At 34.3% G+C, this 24735-nt stretch overlaps 1 protein-coding gene across 1 annotated transcript; it reads left to right on the forward strand.

The window, feature by feature from the left end:
* The first annotated feature begins 9479 nt into the window (after positions 1–9479).
* On the forward strand, positions 9480–24311 carry natalisin. The gene is made up of 3 exons (XM_073959055.1): positions 9480–10635; positions 22489–22880; positions 22965–24311. The coding sequence occupies exons 1-3, from the start codon at positions 9743–9745 to the stop codon at positions 24137–24139; spliced, it is 2460 nt and encodes an 819-aa protein (XP_073815156.1). The 5' UTR covers positions 9480–9742; the 3' UTR covers positions 24140–24311.
* Positions 24312–24735: the final 424 nt, after the last annotated feature.

A 24735-nucleotide genomic window follows, 5' to 3' on the forward strand; every position in this document is an offset into this window, starting at 1 on the left:
GTATTACTAAATTACAATTACTACTTTAATACTGCAATTCAGTTAAGCTGCATTAAACCTTTTTCTTTCAGAAAGGCTCTGTAGAGGCGCCCTTTCTTTCAGAAAGTGTCTATAGGAGCAGCCATTCTTTCAGAAAGGGTCTTCAGAAGCAGACTTTTTTCAGAAAGGGTCTATAGAAGCAGTCTTTCCTTCAGAAAGGGTCTACAGAAGCACCCTTTCTTTCAGGAAGGGTCTATAGAAGCCCGCTGTCTTACAGAAAGGGTCTATAGAAGCCCGCTTTCTTTCTGAAAGGGTCTATAGAAGCTCGATTTCTTTCAAGAAGGGTCTATTGAAGCACCGCTCTCTTTTAGGAAGGGTCTATAGAAGTCCGCTTTCTTTCAGAAAGAGTCTATACAAGCCCGCTTTCCTTCATAAAAGGTCTATAGAAGCCTGCTTTCTTTCAGAAAGTGTCTATAGAAGCCTGCTTTCTTCCAGAAAGGGTCTATAGAAGCCCGTTTTCTTTCAGGAAGGGTCTATAGAAGCCCGCTGTCTTACAGAAAGGGTCTATAGAAGCCCGCTTTCTTTCGGAAAGGGTCTATAGAAGTCCGCTTTCTTTCAGAAAGGGTCTATAGAAGGCCGATTTCTCTCAGATTGGTCTATAGAAGCACATAAAAGTACCCCTTCTTTCAGAAAGGTCTATAAAAGCACCCCTTTATTCAGATAGAGTCTATAAAAGCACACCCTTCTTTCAGATAGGTTCTATAGAAGCGCCCTTTTTCAGAAAGGGATATACAGAAGCACTATGTCATTCAGAAAGGGGTCTACAGAAGCACAATTTCATTCATTCTTTAGAACCACCCTGTCTTTCAGGAAGGATCTATAGTAATACCCTTTCGTTTATATAGGGTCTATAGAAGCACCCTCTCGTTCTAAAGAGTCTATAGAAGCGCACTATAAAATATAAGCTTCAATATTAAATTCAAACATTATTAGAGCACAATTCATTTTAGTGACATAATAGCCAAACATGAGTTTTAAAAATGAACAACAAAAAAAAGAGGAAATGTCACCTCAAAGGTCCAACACAGATCAAGATGTTAAAACAATGACTCTATTCCGGCAATAGATTAACTTATTAACTTTAGCCACATGGACGATGGGTATTTAAACAATTCATAGGTAAATTCATAATGCTTTCACTGCATTTGTATACGAGCCGAACCCCATCTAGGTTTGTCAGCCCAAACCCATGGTGATGCATACAACTTAAAGGTAAAGGAACCAAAATGCAAAAACAAAAAAAAAAAAAGGAATGAAGTACAATATTTACTTACATGCTTTTCTGGTCGCAAAACTATGCCATTTGCTGCTGCCGATGATGATGACGATGATGGTGATGTTGTTGTGGCTGGTTGATGATGCTGTTCAAAGCCACCAGCACCAGCATTGGCCATAACATAACGATCATGGGCACCCTTGCCATAACGACTTTGGATGACGGCTGTGGCAGCGGCGGACAATAGCATTGGTGATGTTGGCCCTGGCGATATGGAGGCTCTTGTCGGAGTCAATGATGATGACGATGGTGATGATGCTGCTGGGACGATTGTGGCAGCTGTTGCTGCTGCTGATGAAGATGTCGTTGTTGTTTTATCAGATGCCATTAAGTTGTCCAAATCTCGCAAGAATTTGTTTGCCCACATATTTACATCATCGGTGGCAACTTCTGCTGGCGATTTGCTTTGCAATTGTTTGCGCAGGCGCTTAAGTGTTGACGAAGATGGACCGGCTGACAAAGGTGATGGAGATACGTTGGGTGCCGATGATGAGTATGGTAATGATGATTCTTGTTGTGCTTGTTTACCTTGTTGTTCTGGACCAACAGCCATCGATGAGGTTGGGATTAAGGCACCTTTTGGCGGTTTACCTTTTATCGTCATGCCTTTGCCTAGAGGCAATTCATTTTTACCAACATTTTCCATCACTCGTGTGTCATTTGAGTTTTTGTTGTCATTTTCCATGCAGCTTGTAGTTGTCACTTTGGCTCTAGAAGGTAATTTGTTGCTGCCACTACTGCCAGGCGTTGTCGTTGTTGTTAGATTTGCCGACGTTGCCTTGCCACGCCAGCCACCGCCAGTGGCACTATCAAAGCCGCTATCAGATTCTGTTGAGCGAGACAATTCATCATTTGAGACAGCCGCTTTTAATGTGTCTATTATTTGATTTTCTACGTTGCTGTTGTTTTTCATGCAGGCGATTGCCGTCGTATTTGTATCACTTTCAAAAGTGGCTTGATGTTGTTCGCCTTCTTCCTGATCCTCTGGTTGTTGTTCTTGTTGGAATTTTTGACGGGCCTTATGTAATTCAAAAACTTCATTGATTTCGTGCTGTAATGAGAAGAAACGTAAGAAGATAATATGAGTTTCTAGCAAAAGAACGGTGGTGGCTTAAACTTATGTTAACATTTTTTCCTATGTACTGCACATAAACTGCAGCTAGCCATCCTGCTAAGGAATTGTCAATAAATTAGCTCTCACATGACATTGGACAAATGATGTTTATTTTTTTCCTACTACCACAATATAGCCTGATCTTTCTAGACCTATCCTCTCTTTTTTAATACAAAAAAGTCTATATCATTCGGGTTCCTAAGATTGTTGTTGTTGTTAGTATAGCTTGCGACTGCATTAATTTAATCACCAGCATACAACCAACCATACAATGTTGCTTTGTAAGTTAACTCTTGAAAAAGATTGAACATCATGTGTGTTGCCAGTGAAAGACTTTAACGCATTACCCCTGTAGAGTTTCAAGTTAAGAGATCCTGGTACATCCATCAAAAGATAATGCCGCTTATTGCTGCACCATGATCTTCCTTCCATTTGGTTTTTGCATGAAGTTTGTATATTAAGCGCCTTCGATTATTTCAAATAATGTTTTTTTTTGTTGTTTTATTTTTGAGCTAGAGATCAAAGGAACTCTATGGGGAACCTGTAGGAGGAAGTGTTAAAGCTTAAGCTTCTTATTACATAATTATAATGGACTTTGATAAATGAATTGTTCACCGTATTCAAAGATGATGTAATTTGAACTAAAAGTTTCCTATAATGGATGATTATGAGGTGTAGGAGAAAAAATAGATAATTCAAGGGAAAACCCGACACACATAGCATAGAGAGTTAGGGGTATTTAGAAGAGGCGTCATATTGTGAGCCTAAAGGTAGGCTAGAAAAATCTCCTAAAAATTGTGAAATTATCACACAAATTCTTCTCAAACCTGGATCCACGTTAAGAAAGGATATTTAAGCTTTAGTAAATATATAATATAATGACAGAAAACAGATAAATGTAATTTATCCGCAGAATATTTTGAGTCCGCTGAACTACGATTTTGAGCCGTAGCTCGGAGTAGAATATTATTTAACAATCTTGTAAAATTGCGTAGCTAAATTAAAAAAAAAAAAACACTCTTTCTTTCAGAAAGGGTCTATGGAAGCACCTTTTCTTTTAGAAAAGGTCTATAGTGGAGCCTTTCAGAAAGGGTCTATAGAAGCGTCTTTTCTTTGAGAAGGGGTCTATAGTATAGCCTTTTCTTTCAGAACAGCCTATAGAATCACTTATTCTTTCAGAAAGGATCTATAGAAGCAACCTTTTCTTTCAGAACGGGTATATAGAAGCACCCTTTCTTTCAGAACGGGTCTATAGAAGCATCCTTTCTTTCAGAACGGGACTATAGAAGAACCCTTTCTAAACGTAACGAGTCTACAGAAGCACCCTTTCTTTCATAACGGGTATTTCAGAAAGTATCTATAGAAGCAGCCTTTCTTTCAAAAGTGTTCTATAGGTCTTGAATACAGTAGTTCAGCAGGCTGAATTAAATTTCTCTTTGAAAATTCACCTTTTTAAGATCGATAGCCTTTTTTTCTATATACAAATATTTATTGAATTGATCTTAAGCTTGTAATACTATAATTCAGGCCATATAAATTGGTTATTCTTAAAAAAAAAATACATTATACAGGAGCTGAATTGAAAGTTATGCCGAAAACGTAGATATTCGTTCTGCTAAATTTAAAATTTTACTTGAATATTGGAATTCAGCTCAGCTGAATTAGAAGTTATACTAAAATCGTAGAAATTTGTGTTGCTGAATTTAAAATTTTACTTAAATAGTACAATTCAGAGAAGTCTCCCTTGTTCCTTATGGGATGTTTGTGGAACAATTATTATATATAGTACAATTCAGCTCAGCTGAATTAATCTTTACTTTACAAAATCAGTACTTTTATATGAAAAATCACTAAATTTTTGTGTTTTAGTTGATCTTATGCAAACAAAGTGTAGCTGAATAGAGTGCAATCTATACAACTTCGAAATTTGTATTGCTATGTTGAAGATTTTATTTGAACATGGCAATTCAGCTTAGCCGAATTAAGCTTTACTTAAAAAATTATAATTTTAATATGAAAAACATTACATCTATTTTTTGAAATTATTTTATGCCAATATAGTGTAGCTGAATAGAGTGTAATCTAAAGAACTTGGAAATTTGTATTGCAATTATCAAGATTTTGCTTATAGTCTGCAAATCAGCTCAGCTGAATTAATATTTTTTTTTTTTTTTGAAATTTTGCCTTTTTAGGGCGAAGATAATTTTTTAATGATTTTTTGTTAATTTTCTCGTTTAGAGTTAAGCTTGATGATCTGAAATTATTTGCAAGTGAAAAAGGAAAGCCAAGGACTCGAACCCACTTAGTCACCAAATAATTTCAGATCATCAAGCTTAACTCTAAACGAGTGAATTAATATTTTCTTTAGAAAAATACAATTTTTATATGAAAAACATTGAATTTGTATTTTTAATTCATTTTATACGAATAAAGTGTAGTTGAATAGAGTGTAATCTTAAAAAAAAAAACTTGGAAATTTGTATTGTTCTGAATTAATTTCAGCTTCAGAAAACTGTAAATTTGATATAGAAAACAATAATTTTTTTATTGAATTGATTTTGTGCCAGTAAAATGTTGCTGTATGGAGTGTAATCTGAAAAACTTGTAAATTTTTATTGTAATACTGAATATTTTACTTGATTACTATAATTCGGCTCATCTGAATTTATATATTCTTTAGAAAATCAGCACTTTTATATGAAAAAAACATAAAATTAACTTTTTAAATTTTGAATATGAATACGATTTAGGTCAGCTGAATTGATTGTTCTTCAGTGATATACAAATCAGGCTAAAAGATTGTCCATGCCTAAACATAGGCAATAGTGTGCGAATGATGCACCTAATAATATGCACCAGATTTAAAAATTAAAAACGTCGGCATGCTGCATTATTTCCACCATTATGTATATTGCAAATAAGAAATATTACACCCTGTTTCCACTTATTCTGAATCATACACCCAAAATATAATATTGTCAGAAGAGTATGATTGATGAGGTATGTTTGTACTAAATAAGAAATTGTGAGACGAACCAATTCATACAATGAAAAAAAACACAACGATTGTAAAAATTCACTTCTAACTGCTGGGATGAAACAATTTAACTTTGGTCAACCATCATAAAACACTGCCAAATTAAACGATTATTAAAGTTCAAGGTAATGCTTTCTTTGAACAAATGACAAATAAGGGATTCTAACTCTTTGAACATAGTTCATTAATTCATATTAGATTATTCGCCTAAAAGTATGCACAATATTTAAGAAACAAAAAAAGCGGCCAAAATATAGCTGATTCTCAAGTCGGGCATAATATGACAATTTTCAAGGAATTTTCTCGAGGTAATTTTTATACCCTCCACCATAGGATGGGGGTATATTAAGTTTGTCATTCCGTTTGAAACTACTCGAAATAATCATAGTAGACCCCACAAACTATATATATTCTTGATCAGCGTGCAATTCTACATCGATATAGCCATGTCCGTCCGCCTGTCCGTCTGCGGAAATCACTCTAGCGTCCGAACGGATTGACGTAGGTGGATGAAATTTTGGGAAAATCTATTATATGTACGTAGGACTTTTGGTATTGAAAGCGGGCTATGTAGGTCCACGCTTTCGTATAGCCTCCATGCAAAATGACGGGTGACGCGTCGTCGTTTTAAGGAATTTTTAAGATATTTGTCTGATTTTACCACCGAATTGGTTGTAATTTGGTATTTTGTGTTTCCAGAGGCCACGTTTTGGTATAGCCCCCATATAACGCCTCATATAAAGTACGCGTCATTTTAATATATTTTGAATGTATTAGTCCCATTTGACAACAGAATCGGTTGTAACTTTGTATTTTGTGCTTCCAGAGGCTAAGAAACATTTCTACTATAAAATGTTTATACAGGTCCACGTTTTGATATAGCCCCCATAGGACGATATCTCCCAATTTTCGGTATTTTGTAGGTTTTAGCCTCATTATCACACCGAGATGGCTGAAATTTGGTATTTAGTCTTCGTTGGGGGTATCATATAGCCCTCATAGAACGGTACCTTCCGATTACATTTTAAATTTTGACACCCACCATTAGGAATATGGCAAACTATGGCTACAAAGAATTCATGTAATATTACTCGCCTAAAAGTAGACTCTACATTTAAGAAAAAAATGTCATAGTCTAAGCCATATGTTTTTTATATAAAAATGGTTCTCATTCATAGAATTTAGTTTTTATCGCATTTATACATATTGCAATGGTCGCCTAAATGTAGGCACAACAATAAAAAAGTTAAAATAAAATTGCTGCTTACATTGTCATATAGCGAGCTTCAAATACATAGAAACATGGCTAAGTTACGAAATGACAGCCACCACGAGGAATATGACAAACTGGGCGATTAATAATTTAAATAACATTCTTCGCCTAAAAACAGGCAACATGTTTGAGTTTCTACTGTTCCTTCAGGCAATGTTCGTTGGAAATAGTTTTTATCACATTCCTCATCTCCATTAAGAGGAAAACCTTTCAAACCATTCCAACTCAGGCATCTATTATTTTAAATTAAATACCACACCTAAAAGTAGGCTCCATATTTTAGAATAATGGTAGAAATAATGTATTTTCTTAATTAAAAATTTGGCAAAAATTGGGCTTATAATTCCTTGAAGGTAGTTTTTAAAGCATCAATGCATATTGCCTTGGTTGTCTAAAAGTAGGCACAATATGAAAAAAGTTAAAATAAAACTGATTCTTAAATTGTCACCAAGAGGTGTTTCAATTCAGGAAAACCATGCCAATCTATCACTTCAGGGATTTTCGAAGAAAATAGTTTATAGTTTAAATGACATTCCTTGAGCGATAAAAGGGGTCTTCATATTTCATACAAAATACACTAGCGGTCATCTGAATAGGTTTGAATTTTTTTCCTTTTATATGTTAAGTTATCTTCTGATGTGTTCGCATTGCAGATCCATACTATTTAGTTTTTGAGAGTCCTATACTATGCCAACATTCCCAAGAAAAAACTTGACGGTGTTGCCATATTTTCGGAAAATATCCCAATTATAATAAAAAATATACAAAAAAGTGACCAATTTTTGCGATCATCAGAATAGGTTTGAATCAAATAAAATTGAAAAATTGTACTATTCAAGCAAATATTGCGCAGTTTTTTGATTTAGTTTAGTAAAATGGAACATTCTGATAAATCCTACAAAAAATTTGACCCGCTTTAGTTGGAACGTGGGTTCAATTCTCAACATTGAAAAGTTACCAAGAACTTTCAGATAAAATCAAGAAATATTCAAACCAAAACGTTTTATAAAGTTGCTTTAAATGACTTTTTGAATTCGTTAGATCTCTTCTGAGCTTCGAAAATTGTCAGAAAGCAAATACCAAGTGTAGCCATATTATTAAGATCGATAAAATAGAAAGGTCATTGAAAATAGTTGGTATTTTAGTTCAAGTTTCATTTTTTAACTATCCTTGCAGTACAAATGTATGTGTTATGATGCTCACAAATCCACCATAGTTGACCACATGTATCATAAATGTTCGAAAATTGGTCTGGAAGAATGTTTCATCGACGACAATAAAGTAGAAAATTGAAATTCAAATTTAAGTCAAAGGGGCATGATATCACCGACTGTTATAGTGCTGTAATACCTATATAGTCAGGTCAAAAAGTTTTTATCTGTTCACAAGTCATAAAACAAACACGAATAAGTACAAAAGAATGAACTACTGAGGTTATACAGCACTATAAAAGTCGGCGATATCACGCCCCTTTAAGTTAAATTTGAATTACAATTTTCTACTTTATTGTCGTCGAAGAAACATTCTTCCAGACCAATTTTCGAACATTTATGATACATGTGGTCAACTATGGTGGATTTGTGAGCATCATAACACATAAATTTGTACTGCAAGGATAGTTAAAAAATGAAACTTGAACTAAAATACCAACTATTTTCAATGACCTTTCTATTTTATCGATCCTAATAATATGGCTACACTTGGTATTTGCTTTCTGACAATTTTCGAAGCCTAGAAGAGATCTAACGAAATCAAAAATTCATTTAAAGCAACTTTATAAAACGTTTTGGTTTGAATATTTCTTGATTTTATCTGAAAATTCATGGTAACTTTTCAATGTTGAGAATTGAACCCACGTTCCAAATAAAGCGGGTCAAATTTGTTGTAGGATTTATCAGAATGTTTCATTTTACTAAACTAAACCAAAAAACTGCGCAATATTTGCTTGGATAGTACAATTTTTCAATTTTATTTGATTCAAACCTATTCTGATGATCGCAAAAATTGGTCACTATTTTGTACATTTTTTATTATAATTGGGATATTTTCCGAAAATGTGGCAACACCGTCAAGTTTTTTCTTGGGAATGTTGGCATAGTATGGGACTCTCAAAAACTAAATAGTATGGATCTGCAATGCGAACACATCAGAAGATACCTTAAAATATAAAAAGAAAAAAATTCAAACCTATTCAGATGACCGCTAGTGTAGATTATATGACAATTTTCAATAAACCCACTTAAGACACAGTATTTTTCTCTCCGTGCAGTACTCAGCAAAATATGGCTAATACAAAATGTATTCATCTAATCAATCTAGTAATGTGGTCAACAGAGATTTTAGTTAGCATTCGGAAAACACTATAACAACCACAAATACAACCATTTAATTTCATGCATCGTCAAGAAATGTAAACATATGGAGTAAACAAATAACTTGAAGCAACATGTGGCAGAAAAATATGTTACAATGCAATGCAACAATGATGATGACGATGACCACGACCAACCAACAAAACGAAAGTGATCCCCCAAGGAATCATGAGAATATCGCCCATTCAAAAAAAGCTTCTATGACTCCCATGAACCTTAAAGGAACACATAGAAGAAAAAAATATAACCTACTGGGTGGCCAGTTTTTTGCTCATTTTCTTTGTCTTAGAAAAAGGAGTAGGAGAGCAATGAACAAAAAAATATGAAAAATTACTATAAAAGCGACATAAATTTCCCAAAGAACTTTCAGTTTCGTCGAGAAAAGGCAACAACGAACGTGAACGTAAGTCTAAACTGACCCGCGGCTTGGTCTTTGCCTAAATGACTGGTCAAAGGATGTGAAGAAGTGTGTGAAAAGTAGTAAAAACAACCAAAGCAAAATTTTAGCAAAGATCTGTTAAAGTAGATCTCCACTCTGTGCTCTTTTCCAAGCTAGCAGAACAAAGAAGATAATTCGTTTTTCAAAGGCTTTGTATTTGTGTGGAGGACGGACCACAAAAAGCCAGCCAATATGAAAATCACGCTTGCTGTGTTATTTTTGGCGGGGCTAACAATTTATTGCAAATGTAAGACGGTATTATCTTTACCACCATCGCTTATCGCCGAGGCGGCATCCTTGCAGGAGACACCAACTCCACAGACATTGGATCACCAACAGGCAACTGCAGCAGTAGTAGAAGCAGCAGCACTTACCAACAACAACAATGATGAAGGTCGTGGCGAAGGTGAAACTGAAAATGCGGGTACCATGGCATTGTATAAAGATTTCAAGAACCTATGGCCCAAGAATTTTCCTTTCGAAAAACGTGAGCACAAAACCTTTGAAGATGATATCGCCGCTTTTGTTCCAACTCTGCAACAACAAGAAGAACAAAGATTGGTACGGCAGAGCTCCATGGCAGCAATTAAGAATAAGCAAAATGCCCTAGAGCAGAGACAGCAACAACAACAGCAATATGACAAAGGTAATAATAACTTGGTGAAAATGGAATCAAGCGCCACCAATTTCAAACACCTTAACGTGAGAGACTTTGGCATAGAGGATTATGGAGATGATGGCGATGATGATGCTGATTCAGACCAAAGTGAGGACGAAGAAAACGATCCAGGGCATTTTGCTAGCCTTGTAATACCAGCTGATGAAGATTATGAGACGGCTGCAGAATATGATTCCAATGAATGGTTGGCCCCCAGCACTGAAATGACGGAAGATATTGCTGTCTCACCACCACTACTTGGCACAATTGGAAAATCAAAGCCTAGCAAGGCACTTATGCTCGCTAAAAAACCTAACTTTTCAAATAAATTTCTGGGACCTTTAAAATATCCAATGCCATGCCATGGAGAAATGGAAAACAATTGCCCGCCAGAGGATTATTATCACAATGCCCTCAATAAAGACAGGTGAGTTGAAAACTAAAAACAGAAATATTTAAAATGAAAAGCGAAATCAAATTCGAAAAGAAACAAAACAAAACAACTGCAACAGTGTTAAAAATGAGTTACCAGATTTGAACTAAACACACACCAAAGCAAGTTAAATAAAACACTGTAAAAACTGTCTGAAGAATGCCACAAAATATTGGTTAATTGGTTGTTGTTTCACACAAATACCCACAAAATTGTGGCTTGGATTTGTTGAACGTGTTGTTGAAAAAAGCCTTAAGGATTTTTATTAAAATTATTGTCTGTGAGTGAGCACACATATCTTAACACCACTTCTCTTTGATTGCTGCAGACACAAGTGAGGCAGAGAATTGAAAATCAAAAGTGAAGATGAATAACAGAGCCCCAAAACCAAAAATCCCCCGTAAAGACAACCAAGCCTACAATCTTTTGGCGGCCTTCATTTCTTCACAGCTTCTTTTTATGAATTAAGCTCAACAAACGGCCCCAATTTCTTGGCATTTCTTCGCCTCTTCTTCTTGTTGTTGTTTGTTTTATTGCAGTGTCTTTCGTTGCAGACTGGCCAACTTTTTTTTTTGAATTTCGTTTTCTGCATTGCTTTACGTCAAGGTTACAGTGAAAGTGTTTTGTGGTCACCGGCCGCCGCACGGTGCGGTGATGATGCAGATGACGTTGATGGAAGAAGTGATGCAGCATCGTAATTTTTGTAAGTTTTGGCAGCATTACAAAATATTACCATAGCGCTGTAAAGCAAGCATGGCAATCCAAGTTACTTATGCTTGGCCATAATTTTCAATAACCACTTTACGCTATTGCCGCGCTGCAGCCGCCATAGCTAATCTGACAATGATGCTGTCTGTTGTCTTGCCTGTCTGTCTCTCTGTCTGGTGGCAAAGAAGCGTTTAACCGCTTTAACTCTTTTTCTCGTGTCTAGCTGCAGTTGCTGCAATGCCTCCTGATACATCAATTGGCTTTGTGTTAAATATTTGACCATTGCTTGTCACTTCCAGCTGTTGTCTGCATATTTTTTTTCACCAAATTGTCCCCTCCCCACCACGGACAAAATTGAAGTGGTAGAGGGGGCATGTGTGTATGGAGATTTGAATTCATAAAAAACGAAATTTTTCGACAGCACTTAGCTTTTTGAAAATGTGTGAAGAATTGCTTGGACATGCCTTCAATGAGTTATTGAGTGTAGTACAGGTAGAGCTAAGTGGATTTACGGTGTACAAATGAAATAATGCGGAAAGTTAGAATCCGTTGGGCATTTTTGTTTTCAAATAACCGGATTATTCCCAAGTTTATAAACTAATTTTTAGGCTTTTATACATTTTATTATCAAACAGAATATATTTGGGAAATGCAGAAGAGGCTACCCAGGAGATTTCTTCTAAGTTCTCCTATCTATTCACAATTTCAATCACCATTAGATCAAGAAGAACTATCGCCAGCTATTTAATTTCACTTAAAAAATCCTACATATTCTCATAATCAAAAAATGTGAACAATTTTCACAATTTCCTAAATAAATTAGGAAACGAATCATGGTTCTTATAATTTATATATTCCTCCTAAAGGAATGTGCATCTGCTGATCGCTTATCAGACAACTCGTTAAATACAAATATTGTAACTGAAGTATAGATGGCGCTACAAACAATATTGCTTTATTTTCTGGATATTAAAAAGTGGTTTTCACCGGGGTGATTGGGGCAAAGTGGTGATTGAATAAATAAAACTAATTTATTTAATGATCAACTTAACGTTTCGTTGGCGACTTTCCAACCCCTTCAGGAGCTTTATTTGAAAATTCTAACGACAAAAATACAATATTTGTGTTATACAGCTTTTTGATTCTTCGTTTAAGTTTACTTACAATTAGTTTTCTATCGCATTTGCAATAAAGATTGTTCTTATTATGTAAAAAACGTGACTTCACAACACAGATTTGTATAATTTAGAAAAATAATTACTAGTAATGTATAAAAAATATTGCAGCAAATCCTTAACCTAATCCAAAGAACTGTATAATTGCATTATATTTTGGAATGTCAGAACATTTCCCTTAAGAAGGCCAACGAAAACATTTCGATTCCAATTCCCGCTCAACAAAAATTATTATTATTAAAAAATATCATGGCGAAATACTCATCAAATACTTGTCACTATTTTACTGCGGGAATTTTGAACTCAGAAACTTCAGAGCGTACTTCAAAGTAATTCAGTTAAATAAACTAACCACAACACCATTGTAGGAAGTTATATAATACTTGTTCGCAAACATCCCAGAAGGGAGTTCCCCGAGTCATATTTGCTCAATGATATGGGACCTACTGTTTATTGCTGGGTAGGAACGGCATGTCTTAAGACATCGCTTGTAGAGAAGTTGTACATGGCTATAATACACAAGAAATGTCGACATTACACTGAGAGATATTTAACACCGTTGAAAATTTGATGTTGCCTGGTGTGGGAATAGAACTGCTGGAATTTATTACTATTTAAATATTCCTTCCTCTTAAAGGTATGCTCATCAGGTTATCTATCATACGTTTAATGAAAAATGTACTTGATGTATAGATGGCGTTTTCATACTCACAACACCATGTAATATATCGTAAAAGTCGTAAGTCCAGATCTTAGCATTCATTTGCCGGTTCGTCCGTATGCCCAGACTCAGTCAGCAGTAACAAATTCAGCTATTTGTAATAAAGTTACATATAAATTTATATAAAGTTTGATGCACAAATAAATTCTTCTTCGTTTCATAATATTTTAAAATTTGAGGGATAGATGGCGCCATAAAATAGAGTAAAAAAATATTCATTGTTTGGAAGTTTCATCTTCTAAGATGAATTTCTGAACACCAGAAGGGAAGACTTCTTACATACAGTGAGAACAAATTTAAGAGATAGATGGTGTTACAACATAGAGTAAAATATTCATTGTTTGGAAATTACATAAAATTCTAGTGACATATTCTCTGGTAAGGAAGAAGGAAAGACTTCTCATATATCGCTGGAAATAGGTAAATTCTACTTTGAGCTCAATTATATTATAGAGTACAAAATGCGTTTTTTGAAATTTTGTTCACTTCTAAGACGAATTTTTCATGCTTATCTCTCCACAATAGTGACATACACTCCGGTTACGAACGAAGGGAAGACTTCTCTCATACTCGTATAAATGTGAGTTAGTAAGTTGTACTTGTAGCTTATTGATACGGGGTCCTAATTTTATTTTTATTTATTTCTTAACTTACGATCTTAAAACTGAAACTTTATTAGATCTAGATGCCGATTGTTTCGTTATTTATTATTATAAATATCATATTCTGCTTATCAGCTTATCATTCACTGAACAATACACTTTATTTTGCACCCGTCACCCGTCTCGTACGAACTTCCTAAGACACTATCTTATCTGGTACTAATAGGAAGTTCATGCCAAATTGTATCTTAGCACTTGCCGCTTCGCCTGAGTTATGGGAATCAACCAGCGAATCAGTCATTCATAGCCTTAGTTTATTTTTGAAATATATTTTTTAAGATTATGTTGAATTTTATGTATAGATGACGTTGTTGTTTTGCTATTAATTTTCAAATCCTTGGGCTTAGCTCGTAATAATCATGCAACGTTTGAACATCGAAGGTGATTTGTCAATCAGCGAGATAGTCACTCAACACCTTACTCATTTTTCATATATATATATACATATATCTTTAGATTAAGTTGAATTTGATGTACAAATGGAGTTGTTACACACTTCCGGTATATGAGAATAAATCTGAGATATGAGAATAAATCAACGAGTTGGTCACTCATCACCTTACTTATTTTTTATTGATATATGTCTTTTGATTAAGTTGAATTTGATATAAAGATGGTGTTTTTGTACACTTCTGGGTACTAATTTCCCTAATCCTGGCCTTATCACGTAATAAAATCGAGATAGCTATCATTGTAGCTTCAAGCATTATGTTTGAGTTGTGAGAATTAATCAGCGAATTGGTCACCGTCGCCTTACTAATTTTTATAAAATGTATGGCATTATATAAAGTTGAATTTGAGGTATAGATGACGTTGTTATACTCTTCTAGAAATATTTTCCAAAAACATTGCCGTATATCGTAACAATGAGATATCGTGAAAGATTTGAACATCGTAGTATCTAATGGTCTGTTTCACTAAGACTATTCGAATACAAATTCGTTTGAACTACTACCAAACTTCTGTTTGTTTTTTTGAAAAATATTTGATTAATTTTTGTTTTCAATCAAAGAAACATTTTCTACAACAACAGGAGTTTGGTAGTAATTCGAACGAATTTGATTTCAAATCGTCGTAGAGAAACAGGCCATTAAAATCAGTCTTTGGTTTAGTCACTCGATATTGAATTCTTTCTACACATAAAAAATATGTTAAGTGCTACAGATGGCGTTGAGAATCATTTAAGATTCCTAATTTCATGTGAATAAAACATAGCTTTAGATAGAGTTGATGTAAAGAGTGCGTTCTCGTACCCTTCTACAACAAATATCTAAAAATTCTGCCATATACCTATAATACCATGTACCTATTAATTAATTAATTAATTAATATTTAATATTAAGCTTATGCAGAATTTGAATATTATAGCTTCTGTTGCTACTCCTGAGTGTTCAGTAGTAGTGATGAATCAGCAACACTTTTTATATATAAGAATTAAAAAAATGGATTTGATGCATCGATGGCATTAATGGTCACTTTGACCATGCAAAATAAGAACATACTGTGTCTGCACGATAAGAATCAGTCAACTAACTTTTCCATATGAGTACAACATAACTTTAGATACATTTGATGTATATATGGCGTTTTCGAACCCTTCTATTACGAATATACAAAATTTTGCCATATATAATAGCAATTTTAAGCACATGCAAAATTGTAATATATTAGCCTCCGCCGCAACGTCTGTCTGTCAACAGTCAGGGAAGTAGAAATTAATCACCAACTCTTTTTATATATTTTAAAAATTAGGATTTATATTTGATGTATAGATGGCGTTAACGTACACTTTTTGTACTGAGCTCATGAAACATAAGATGTTAGCTTCTGCCATTCCTTCTGCGCTTAGAGAATCAGTTAAGTAAGTGATTTCGAAATAAATAAATCATAGGTTTAGATCAGCGTTAAGCAAGTGAGCGCTAACGTGCAATCCAACTAACTGAAAAAGCATGCAGAAACACTATGACGACCCCTATGGTATGCAATAGAAAAATATGGTGCCTATCGCTGCTTCAGATAATATTGATGTTGGCGTTTTCGAACCCTCCTTCGACTTCTGTTAGTCATAGTAGCAAGCGTATGCAGAATTTGAATATTTGTCGCTACGTCTGGATGTTCATCAGTGACAGACTGATGTGGGCATTCATTACCAATAGAGTGACCCGAAAAAACAAAATTCCTTTTTTTTAACTACTACCCTCTACATTTTGTCTATTTGATCCAAAAACATTATATATTAAATTTTATGGGGATCGGTTAACGTTAACACGTGCAAACCTAGGGATCTTTGTTTCCATAGTTCTTTGTATGGGGTTGACCCCATACAAATGTTCACGAAAATTCTCTAAAGGCCGTAAAATGGTTCAATAGACGAAAAAACTTCACCAGTTCATTGTTGTGGGTAAAAAACGATTTCTACAAAAATTGAGATCGGTTCATTGTAGGGGTTAAAAAACCGAATCCTACAAAAAGTTAAGAAAATCGGTCCAGATATTGCTCCAATATGCATATATTATTGGTAATTTGGGCCCTATAATATACCTAATATAAAAATCCGAATGGTGTATAGTGTATAAGTACACTTTTAGCAGGAGCTCATAGAAAATAAAATAATCTTTTCTTCTTCCGATTCTTCGGAGAGTTAAGAATCCCTCAAGTAACTAATTTCTCCATAAGTAAAGAGTTTTCAGATAAATACCTATAAAGCAAAGCGGCCTGTTACCTTTAAATAATTATTTCTAGAAACTCTGCAATATTCTTTGATACTCGCCCCGCACATTAATCTCATGCAGAATTTGAATATCTTAGGCGTAGGCCTGGATGTTCAGATAGACATCAATAAACACGGTGCTCTTGAAACAATTTTAAATGGAAGGTGCGTACACCTCGGAAATTTTTGCGGATTTTGAAACTACAATGTTTATATATGAGAACAATCAAAAAACAAAAAAAATCGCCGGAGCGCTTTTTTAATAAATCGCGATTTAAGTTGACATTTTTAGGGGTTCTTTAGGTTTTCGCGATTTTGCTTAGAAACCACATTTCCTATCAAAATGGGACTAAAAAAAATGTTGTAGATATGAATTTGCAGTCATGACATTGTTTTATAAGGGGGCGATACAGAATTGAATTGAATTTGAATTGCCCCAATTTGAACTTCTATATCTCAAAAATGGTAAAAACTACGAAAATACCATTAAGGTCGATCTTGTAGAGAATTTTCATAGCTACAATATTTGTTTTAGTCCCATTTTGAAAGGAAATGCGGTTTCTAAGCAAAATCGCGAAAACCTAAACAACCCCTAAAAATGTCAACTTAAATCGCGATTTATTTAAAAAGCGCTCCGGCGATTTTTTTTTGTTTTTTGATTGTTCTCATCTATGAACTTTGTAGTTTCAGAATCCGCAAAAACTTCCGAGGTGTAAGCACCTTCCATTTAAAATTGTTTCAAGAGCACCGTGTAAACCTTTATACATACAAATACATATAATTAGAGGTAAGATTTATTGTATAGATGGCGTTAAGGTGCAGTTTCGTTATTATCCTAACATTTTGTGTCACCCTGTATCGCATCCTTATTTTTGTTTATTACAACACATAATTATCTGATGAAAAAAAGATACCGTTAAGATGATGCTAGGAAAAACTCAAAGACAAGTAACCGATTATAAAAAATACGAAAATATGTCCTGCACAAAGAGAAAGAAAGATCTTTGGAACACAAACATAATTAATCACTTTCATAGCTTCTTGAGCGATCTTCTCTGTAAAATGTTGCTAAGAAAGGAAGAAAACAGAAACAGGCAATGGTAATTTGAGATCAACTCTTTGGGTGATCATTGGGGCTAAAAAACAAGGCTAAATCGAAAGCTGGCATCAAATGGAATATGGTCGACTTAATTCATTTTAATATGACAAGTAAATCCCATTAATGTTACACACATATACACAAGCAAATGAATTCAAAGTATATACCCAGCAAACCAAGCATACCGACATCGTAACGAAATCGGAGCAAAATACCGACTCTACGTCCGATGTCGAATCCGAAATCGCCACCATATCTTAACTATAGTTGTATAAAGTGGTTGACATAATTTCGAAATGAAATTTCGGAGCTAAATCGGATCGATTTCCGAACGAAATCTGAAGAAAATCCTTTGGAAATTCGTAAGGGAAATTTAATTCCGACATTCGCTTCGATATCGGTACAAAATCTGAAAAATTTCTCCTCCGAAATATCGTTTAGAAATCGGAACGAAATCTGAACGATTTTCATTCCGAAATTGTTCAGACGTGTCGGACATTCGACATTTGGTTTACTGGGTACTTTTGAGGAGAATTTCAGATACATATACAGTGTAACCAAATATCACCATGATGAACAGCATACAGAAGAAAAACAATTCAAATTTATTGAATGAATGAACAAATGTCTGCTTGATTTTCGTCTTGTTTATGTCTACGTTTATGAATAATTGAAAGGAAACAAATAACAATAAAAAAAAAATCAAACTAACTGAACCGAACCGGCAAATGGTTGATAAATCGAACTACTGGTTTTTGTGTTTACTTTTTTCGCCTTAATTTTTCTTGGGAGTCTGGGAGACAATCAATTGAACGCACTGACTGGCCGAGTCAGTGAGTGAGTAGCTGGTCAGGTCGTTGTGAATATTTACCATCTGATATCAGGAGGTTTAGAGCTGCACTACAAATTTCACTTTTTTATGAATATAAAGAAGACGAAGAAGAAGAAAAATGCATTATTTGCATTTGCTTGGCCTGAGAGGAGTTGCTGTTGCAAGACGGACTGACTGACAATTGGCACATTATCGCCCGCTGTAATCAGGGCGGGCGTTCGTTCAGTTACTACCATTTGGTTAAAGACTATGGTTTTTGGTCTCCTTGAAAAAATATATACTACAAAAGACGGAAATACTTTACATCAATACCCTGCCAATGGCCATGATAGTAATGTCCAAAAAAAAAAAAGTTTTTGTTTAATTCATATAAAAATGATTTTTTATTTTTTTTATGGGAACATTATGCCTGTTCCAGCAAATAAATGAATGCTGGAAAAAGGCGTTTAAAGTTTGTTAAATGTTATTGATAAATTCCATATATTATTAAAAAATTGCATGTATTGGCTGTTACGATTATTTATGATATGCAAGAGATGTGTAACACACACACACATACCTATTGCACGCCTAAGAAATTAAAGTTCGAGCATCAATGTGTGTGTGTATGATTGGTCATTGGTATTGTAACCTGTGATGTTGGTCTGGTGTTTTGGTGTTTTGCTGGTGGTCTTCCACCAAAAGGAATCTCATAATAAAATTACTATGGCCAACAGTACCATCGATATGCTCTGATATTTCAATTAAAGACTACGTATAATCGATAAGAAATACAAAACACTTTTGCTTTTGTAATATTTAATGGAGGGGTATGCTGTTGCTTTTTTGTTGCTTTGTTTTGCTTGGCCATAACGTGATTTGTGCTCCAATGGATAATTATTAACGAAAATGAAAGTGAAGGTAACAATTTAATGGTTTCATTTTGTTATTTATTAGCGTTGCTTTTCGAAATATTTTGATATCAAAATTGAGATAAGTTTTTAAAGGAGTTTTGTGTATGTAAATAGTGGCATTCCGAAATGCAAAGAATCTTGAGAGTTAAGACCAGGGTTTCGGAGTCGAGGTATTTTTGGCTCGACTCCGACTCCAGACGAGTTTTTTTCACGACTCCGGCTCCGACTCCGGCTCGACTCCGAGAGTAAAATCCTATACCACTAAAAATGAATAAAATTTGCACAAATTGTTAACTTTTTCCTATATTTTGGCCTATATAGGCAAATGTGTTAGTTTTTCCTTATAATTCTTTATAAAAGGCATTCGTTTGAATACATTCGAACATATCAATATTGTTTCTGCCGAATCTTACATTGAAAAATAGCAAAGTTTGTCGGTTATCCTTTTTTGCACGAGTATATTCTGGACGGAATTCTTCCGCGTCAGAATATCGTTAAGCTTTCAAAATAAGTGAAAATGAAGGAGCAATACAAATCATAAGGACTACATGCAAAACAATTATAGACAATTCATGACCAAGTTTCAAACTGGATGTAAGCCAACATTTTAGTTGTAAAGCTCAATAACAGTGATTTTTCTTGATTTTTTCCGAGAAAACTACGTAACTTTTTGGCAGTTTTGTTTTCTTCATCTGAAAGAGAAAAATATTACGAAGTTTTGAGGCCATCTACGAAACCCTGTTTTTTTAAAGCATTGTGGGGTGCCAACTTTAGCTCGAAAATGAATAAACCAATTGTCATATATTTTTGCGGCCGATTTCGAGAAAAACGCAGTTTATGCTGCAAACAAAATAAAATAAGTTGTTCCAATCCAACGCTCACACTAAGGCAATATTGTTCCGATCGACTTAAAAATTTGACTACCTATTCTATGATATTTATACATTCTTCTTTTTTCTGAAATTTATACACATTTTGAACATTGGTGTGGAAATATATGAGATATAGTGAGTATTCTACCCAGCACGTAGGCAGATGGAAGTTTACGGGAACTGAAAAATTAGCACACGATGAGATTTCGTGCATGAAAATATTCTACAAAAATGTTGCTAGGAAAATTTTATGTAGGGTCGGTCCACTAGGACAAGAAATCGATATTGCCATGTGTTCACTTCTTTATCACTTTTACCCGATCCTTTCTCATGAAAACTATGATTATATATTTCATTGAATTTCGTATGTGATTGTGTAGAAAACTCGGATACACATGAACTATATCTGTTCCTGGCGGACAGATCCGCTTATTTGAATGTCTACATCTAAAGCCCTCATCGAGTATATAGAAAGATGACATGTCATCTAAAAATGATGAAACAATGTATCCAAACTGAGATATAAAGCTATTTTCTCAATGATGGATGGGGGTCAATGAAAAAATTCATTATGTCATAAGTCAGAAATTTCAGCTATGGGATCCTTTGGGGTTCTCAATTGGGGCTTTCATTCCGAAAAGGAATTTTTCCACCCCTAGATCTTGAATTCCATTTTGTGCCACAGGGTATTCAGTAAGATTTCCCATAGAGACCACACAGTCTTTAATAGAAGACAAGGATGTCTTCTCATAAAACACTGGATGAGAATACCAATAGACTTCTAACGAAAGAGGTTACAGGTCCAATCTTTATTCGATTGTCATAGAGCATTACTTTCGTTTGCAAAAATGTAAAGAATCAATTGGATCAACAAAATAGGGATGAATAGATTACACTTCACAGGATAATAAATATCCTGTGAATCGTCCCTTAACTTAGTATAATATACCGTTTGCATATATGTTTTCTTATACATTTCTTTTAAAATAAAAAATTATTCTTAAAAACATGTTCTTGTTCCAAATTTTATGTTATACTTCTATAACGTAGAAAAAATTTTGCCCGGAGTCGGAGTCGAGTTATTTTTTTCGACTCAGACTCCGACTACAGCAAAATTGCTTGACTCCGACTCGTAGACTCCGACTCCGAAACCCTGGTTAAGACGGTAACAAGGGATTTTCTCTATTTCTCCAAGAACCAAAATTGCTTTCCACTATTGTTTACAGACGTGGAAATCTCTTTGATACGGAGGATTAAAAATTGACAATAATTCCTCATGATTACTTTTTTAAAATCATTTTTTTAAATTTCTATTAAAATTAATTTAAAAAGTATCCAAAAATATAGATTTTAAAAATGTACCTTTACCATCGAGGGGAGGCGGTTTTCAAGGGAAGATTTTTTTATTTGCTGACAGATCAGACTTAATATATATACCAAAACTTGTTTAAAATTTTACCTTTTTCAATTAAAAATATTTTGTTGAAAAATTGATTTTACTGTTCGAAATGGGTTAAGCAAAAGCACATTGTTTGCTCCTTAGGTTCTGGTCCTTAAACTGGCTAAGGCTAGGGGTGTTATAAAGTATCTTTTATCATACTACGCTTTTTATATAAAAAAAACACAAACACACGATTTATTTATAATACAACGTCGCTACATAATTCGCATTTTGGCACACCTAAATATTTACATAAAATAAAACATGAAGTCCCTTAAAAATAGCCTACGGCAACAATAGCAAAAACATTAAAATTACATGCTATTCTCAAGCAAACATAGCTTACATTGATATATGAATGTAAGCTACATGTGGAGAATAAACAGCTTGATGAGACAAACCCATAGAATAGTTATGGTTGGGGCTTAAGCTCAGCTTATAAAGAATCACACATATAAAATTACACACTTGCTTACGAAAAGGTGTCAATACAAAACAATACCAACAACAACAAAAAAATAAACAATACAACATATTTCTTATTTTTTTACATTTCAACGCACCCATTTATCAAGCGAAAAGAATAAAGTTAACTGACTCTCATAAGAAGTTAAACGTTTTTTTTAAACAAAGGCTCCTCTTTAACAGGCAATCAGATGACAACCCACGCATTTTAATCAAAACAAGACCTACCTTAAAAAAATGTGTTAATTTTTTCTTTAAATTTCGTTTAGGGACAACACCTATACAAAGGCAAATTATTATCAAGGAGGAAATGCTGCTGCAGCTTCAGTTTCACCATTTGTCTCAGCACTGTTACAACAATTTCAAGAACCAAGTCCTGCAAATGAATCATTGGATGATGCCAAGGATGATTCGGATATTTTGTTACTAATGACAGCCGAACAGAATCTTATGCAATTTTTAAATTGGGCCATGACGGAACTTTATCCTTATGGAAAATTTGCAAATTCAAGTGTAAAAGATGCTGAACACTATGACCCTGGCATGTATTTGTGGAAAAAGTTAAATTTGTCAGGGCGTCTGGAACCACCCATGTATGTGGAGGAGCCGCACTATGTTATTGTGCGTCGTGAATATGACCCCAATGAGGATGTGAAAAAAGGTAAGGTGACAGCACCTGTCCATTTCTCTATGTTGTATGTTGTTTTTATTTATGTACCAGTTCTTGGTTTTTTTGTTTTGCCAGGTCTTCACTTTCGCAATGATCCATTTATACCGCCAAGGGGTCGTAAACATAATTTACCCGATCTTGATGCATTGTTACAACGTTACGAGACATTTGTACCCAATCGTGGTAGACGTGACAAAATCAAAGATATTTTCAAACATGATGATCTTTTCTATCCGAATCGTGGCAAAAGACAAATGATGTTGCCGCCATTTAATGACAATGGCATTGGTGATATTGATGCTGGAACTGGTGACAGTAGTAGCATCAGTAGCAGTAGTGGTGGTGACGATGACATCAAAGCAACTCTTCAACAGTGGCTGCTAATGAATGGCGAAAATGCGGCCACTCCAATGCAACATCCTCTTCATCCTTCATTGACAGTTGAGGAGGCATTACAGCAGAGCCTAGAAAATGTTATGGCAAAAATGAAGAGAAAATTACACCAATCACAGCAAAAACCACAAAATCCACTTCTTGCAAATAGTTTTGATGAAATGTCCAGCAATAGCCTCAAGCCGACAACAACAAAAATGTCAACCACACATCAAAGTGCAACACAACGATTCGTCGACAAACGTTTAAAATCAATGGTCAATATATTACAACAACGGCAACACAAACAGCCACACAGTAATAACAAAAACAACAGACGTCAATGGTTGAAGAGATATTCGTCACTAACATCAGCAGCAGGCAGTGGCAGCAACAATGATAGGCCAGCAGTCATCAACACTACTAGTCGATCACGTAGTGGGGCCGCTAATAGATTACATGCATTAAGATCAATGTCACCCAACTATCAGCAACAGGATCCAAGTGAATACTTTTCGCCATGGTCAACTACCACCTCGGCCGCCAAATTTATGTGGCAGCAATACAAGTTGCCACAGCAAAAACAAAAACAACACCATCAACGACAATCATTAGCAGCTCAGCAATTTGATCCTTTGTCTTGGCATAAATTACAAATGTTGCAACATCAATATCATCTACCATTGTTATTGTCAGAGCGAGGATTGACACGAAATTCAATGCGACAACAAAACAAAAAACAGCACCAAAGACCGGCAAAGCGGCAAATGACAACGCCTCAAGAGACACAATTATCATTATTGGCAACCGCAGCAGCAACACCACCGCCACCAGCACCAGATCGTATCACTGATAATTTGCTATCTAATGATCTATGAAATCTTTTTAATAAGGATTTTTCCGCTTAAGCATCAAATGAGGTGGAGAAAGGCAGTTATTGATGGCTGCTAAGAGAAATTCACTAAAATTGTTGAAACCAATTATGAAATTTTGGCACTCAATTTGAAATTTTGTTGGTTTGGTTTTTGTCTTCACAAAAAAAAAAAAAAATAATAATAATAGTCATTTTAGGGGAGTTGTAAATATAAAAATAACGATGAAGGCTGGTTTCTTTTCTTTCCAATATATAGAAAAATATGTATATAAAAATATTATAAACAATTAAATCAAATGCATATGATATATAAAATATCAAAAAATAAATGTGTTTCATTTGGGGTTATAAGGTTGGGATTATACAATTCGGAGTAAAGTTAAGTAATTAAAATTAATAAATAAACTATTAAAATTGAATATATTGAAATTATTAAATATTATGATAATGACTACAAATAATTTTATTAATATTTAAATATAATTACAATTAATTATTATAATTTAGACTATTTTAAATTATAATAATTATTAAATATAATTATAGTAATAATTATAATTAAATATAATTAATAATATTAATTAGTATTTAATTATAATT

Source organism: Musca autumnalis, unplaced genomic scaffold, assembly GCF_047663935.1.
Source record: "Musca autumnalis isolate F117 unplaced genomic scaffold, ASM4766393v1 scaffold_1, whole genome shotgun sequence".
In the NCBI taxonomy this organism is placed as follows: domain Eukaryota; kingdom Metazoa; phylum Arthropoda; class Insecta; order Diptera; family Muscidae; genus Musca; species Musca autumnalis.

Bases quoted from the DNA above. Each gene is read 5' to 3' on its own strand.
- natalisin (XM_073959055.1), top strand. From the start codon at position 9,743: ATGAAAATCACGCTTGCTGTGTTATTTTTGGCGGGGCTAACAATTTAT. The intron at 10,636-22,488 runs GTGAGTTGAAAA...AATTTCGTTTAG, and splicing joins AATGCCCTCAATAAAGACAG to GGACAACACCTATACAAAGG. The intron at 22,881-22,964 runs GTAAGGTGACAG...TTGTTTTGCCAG, and splicing joins CAATGAGGATGTGAAAAAAG to GTCTTCACTTTCGCAATGAT.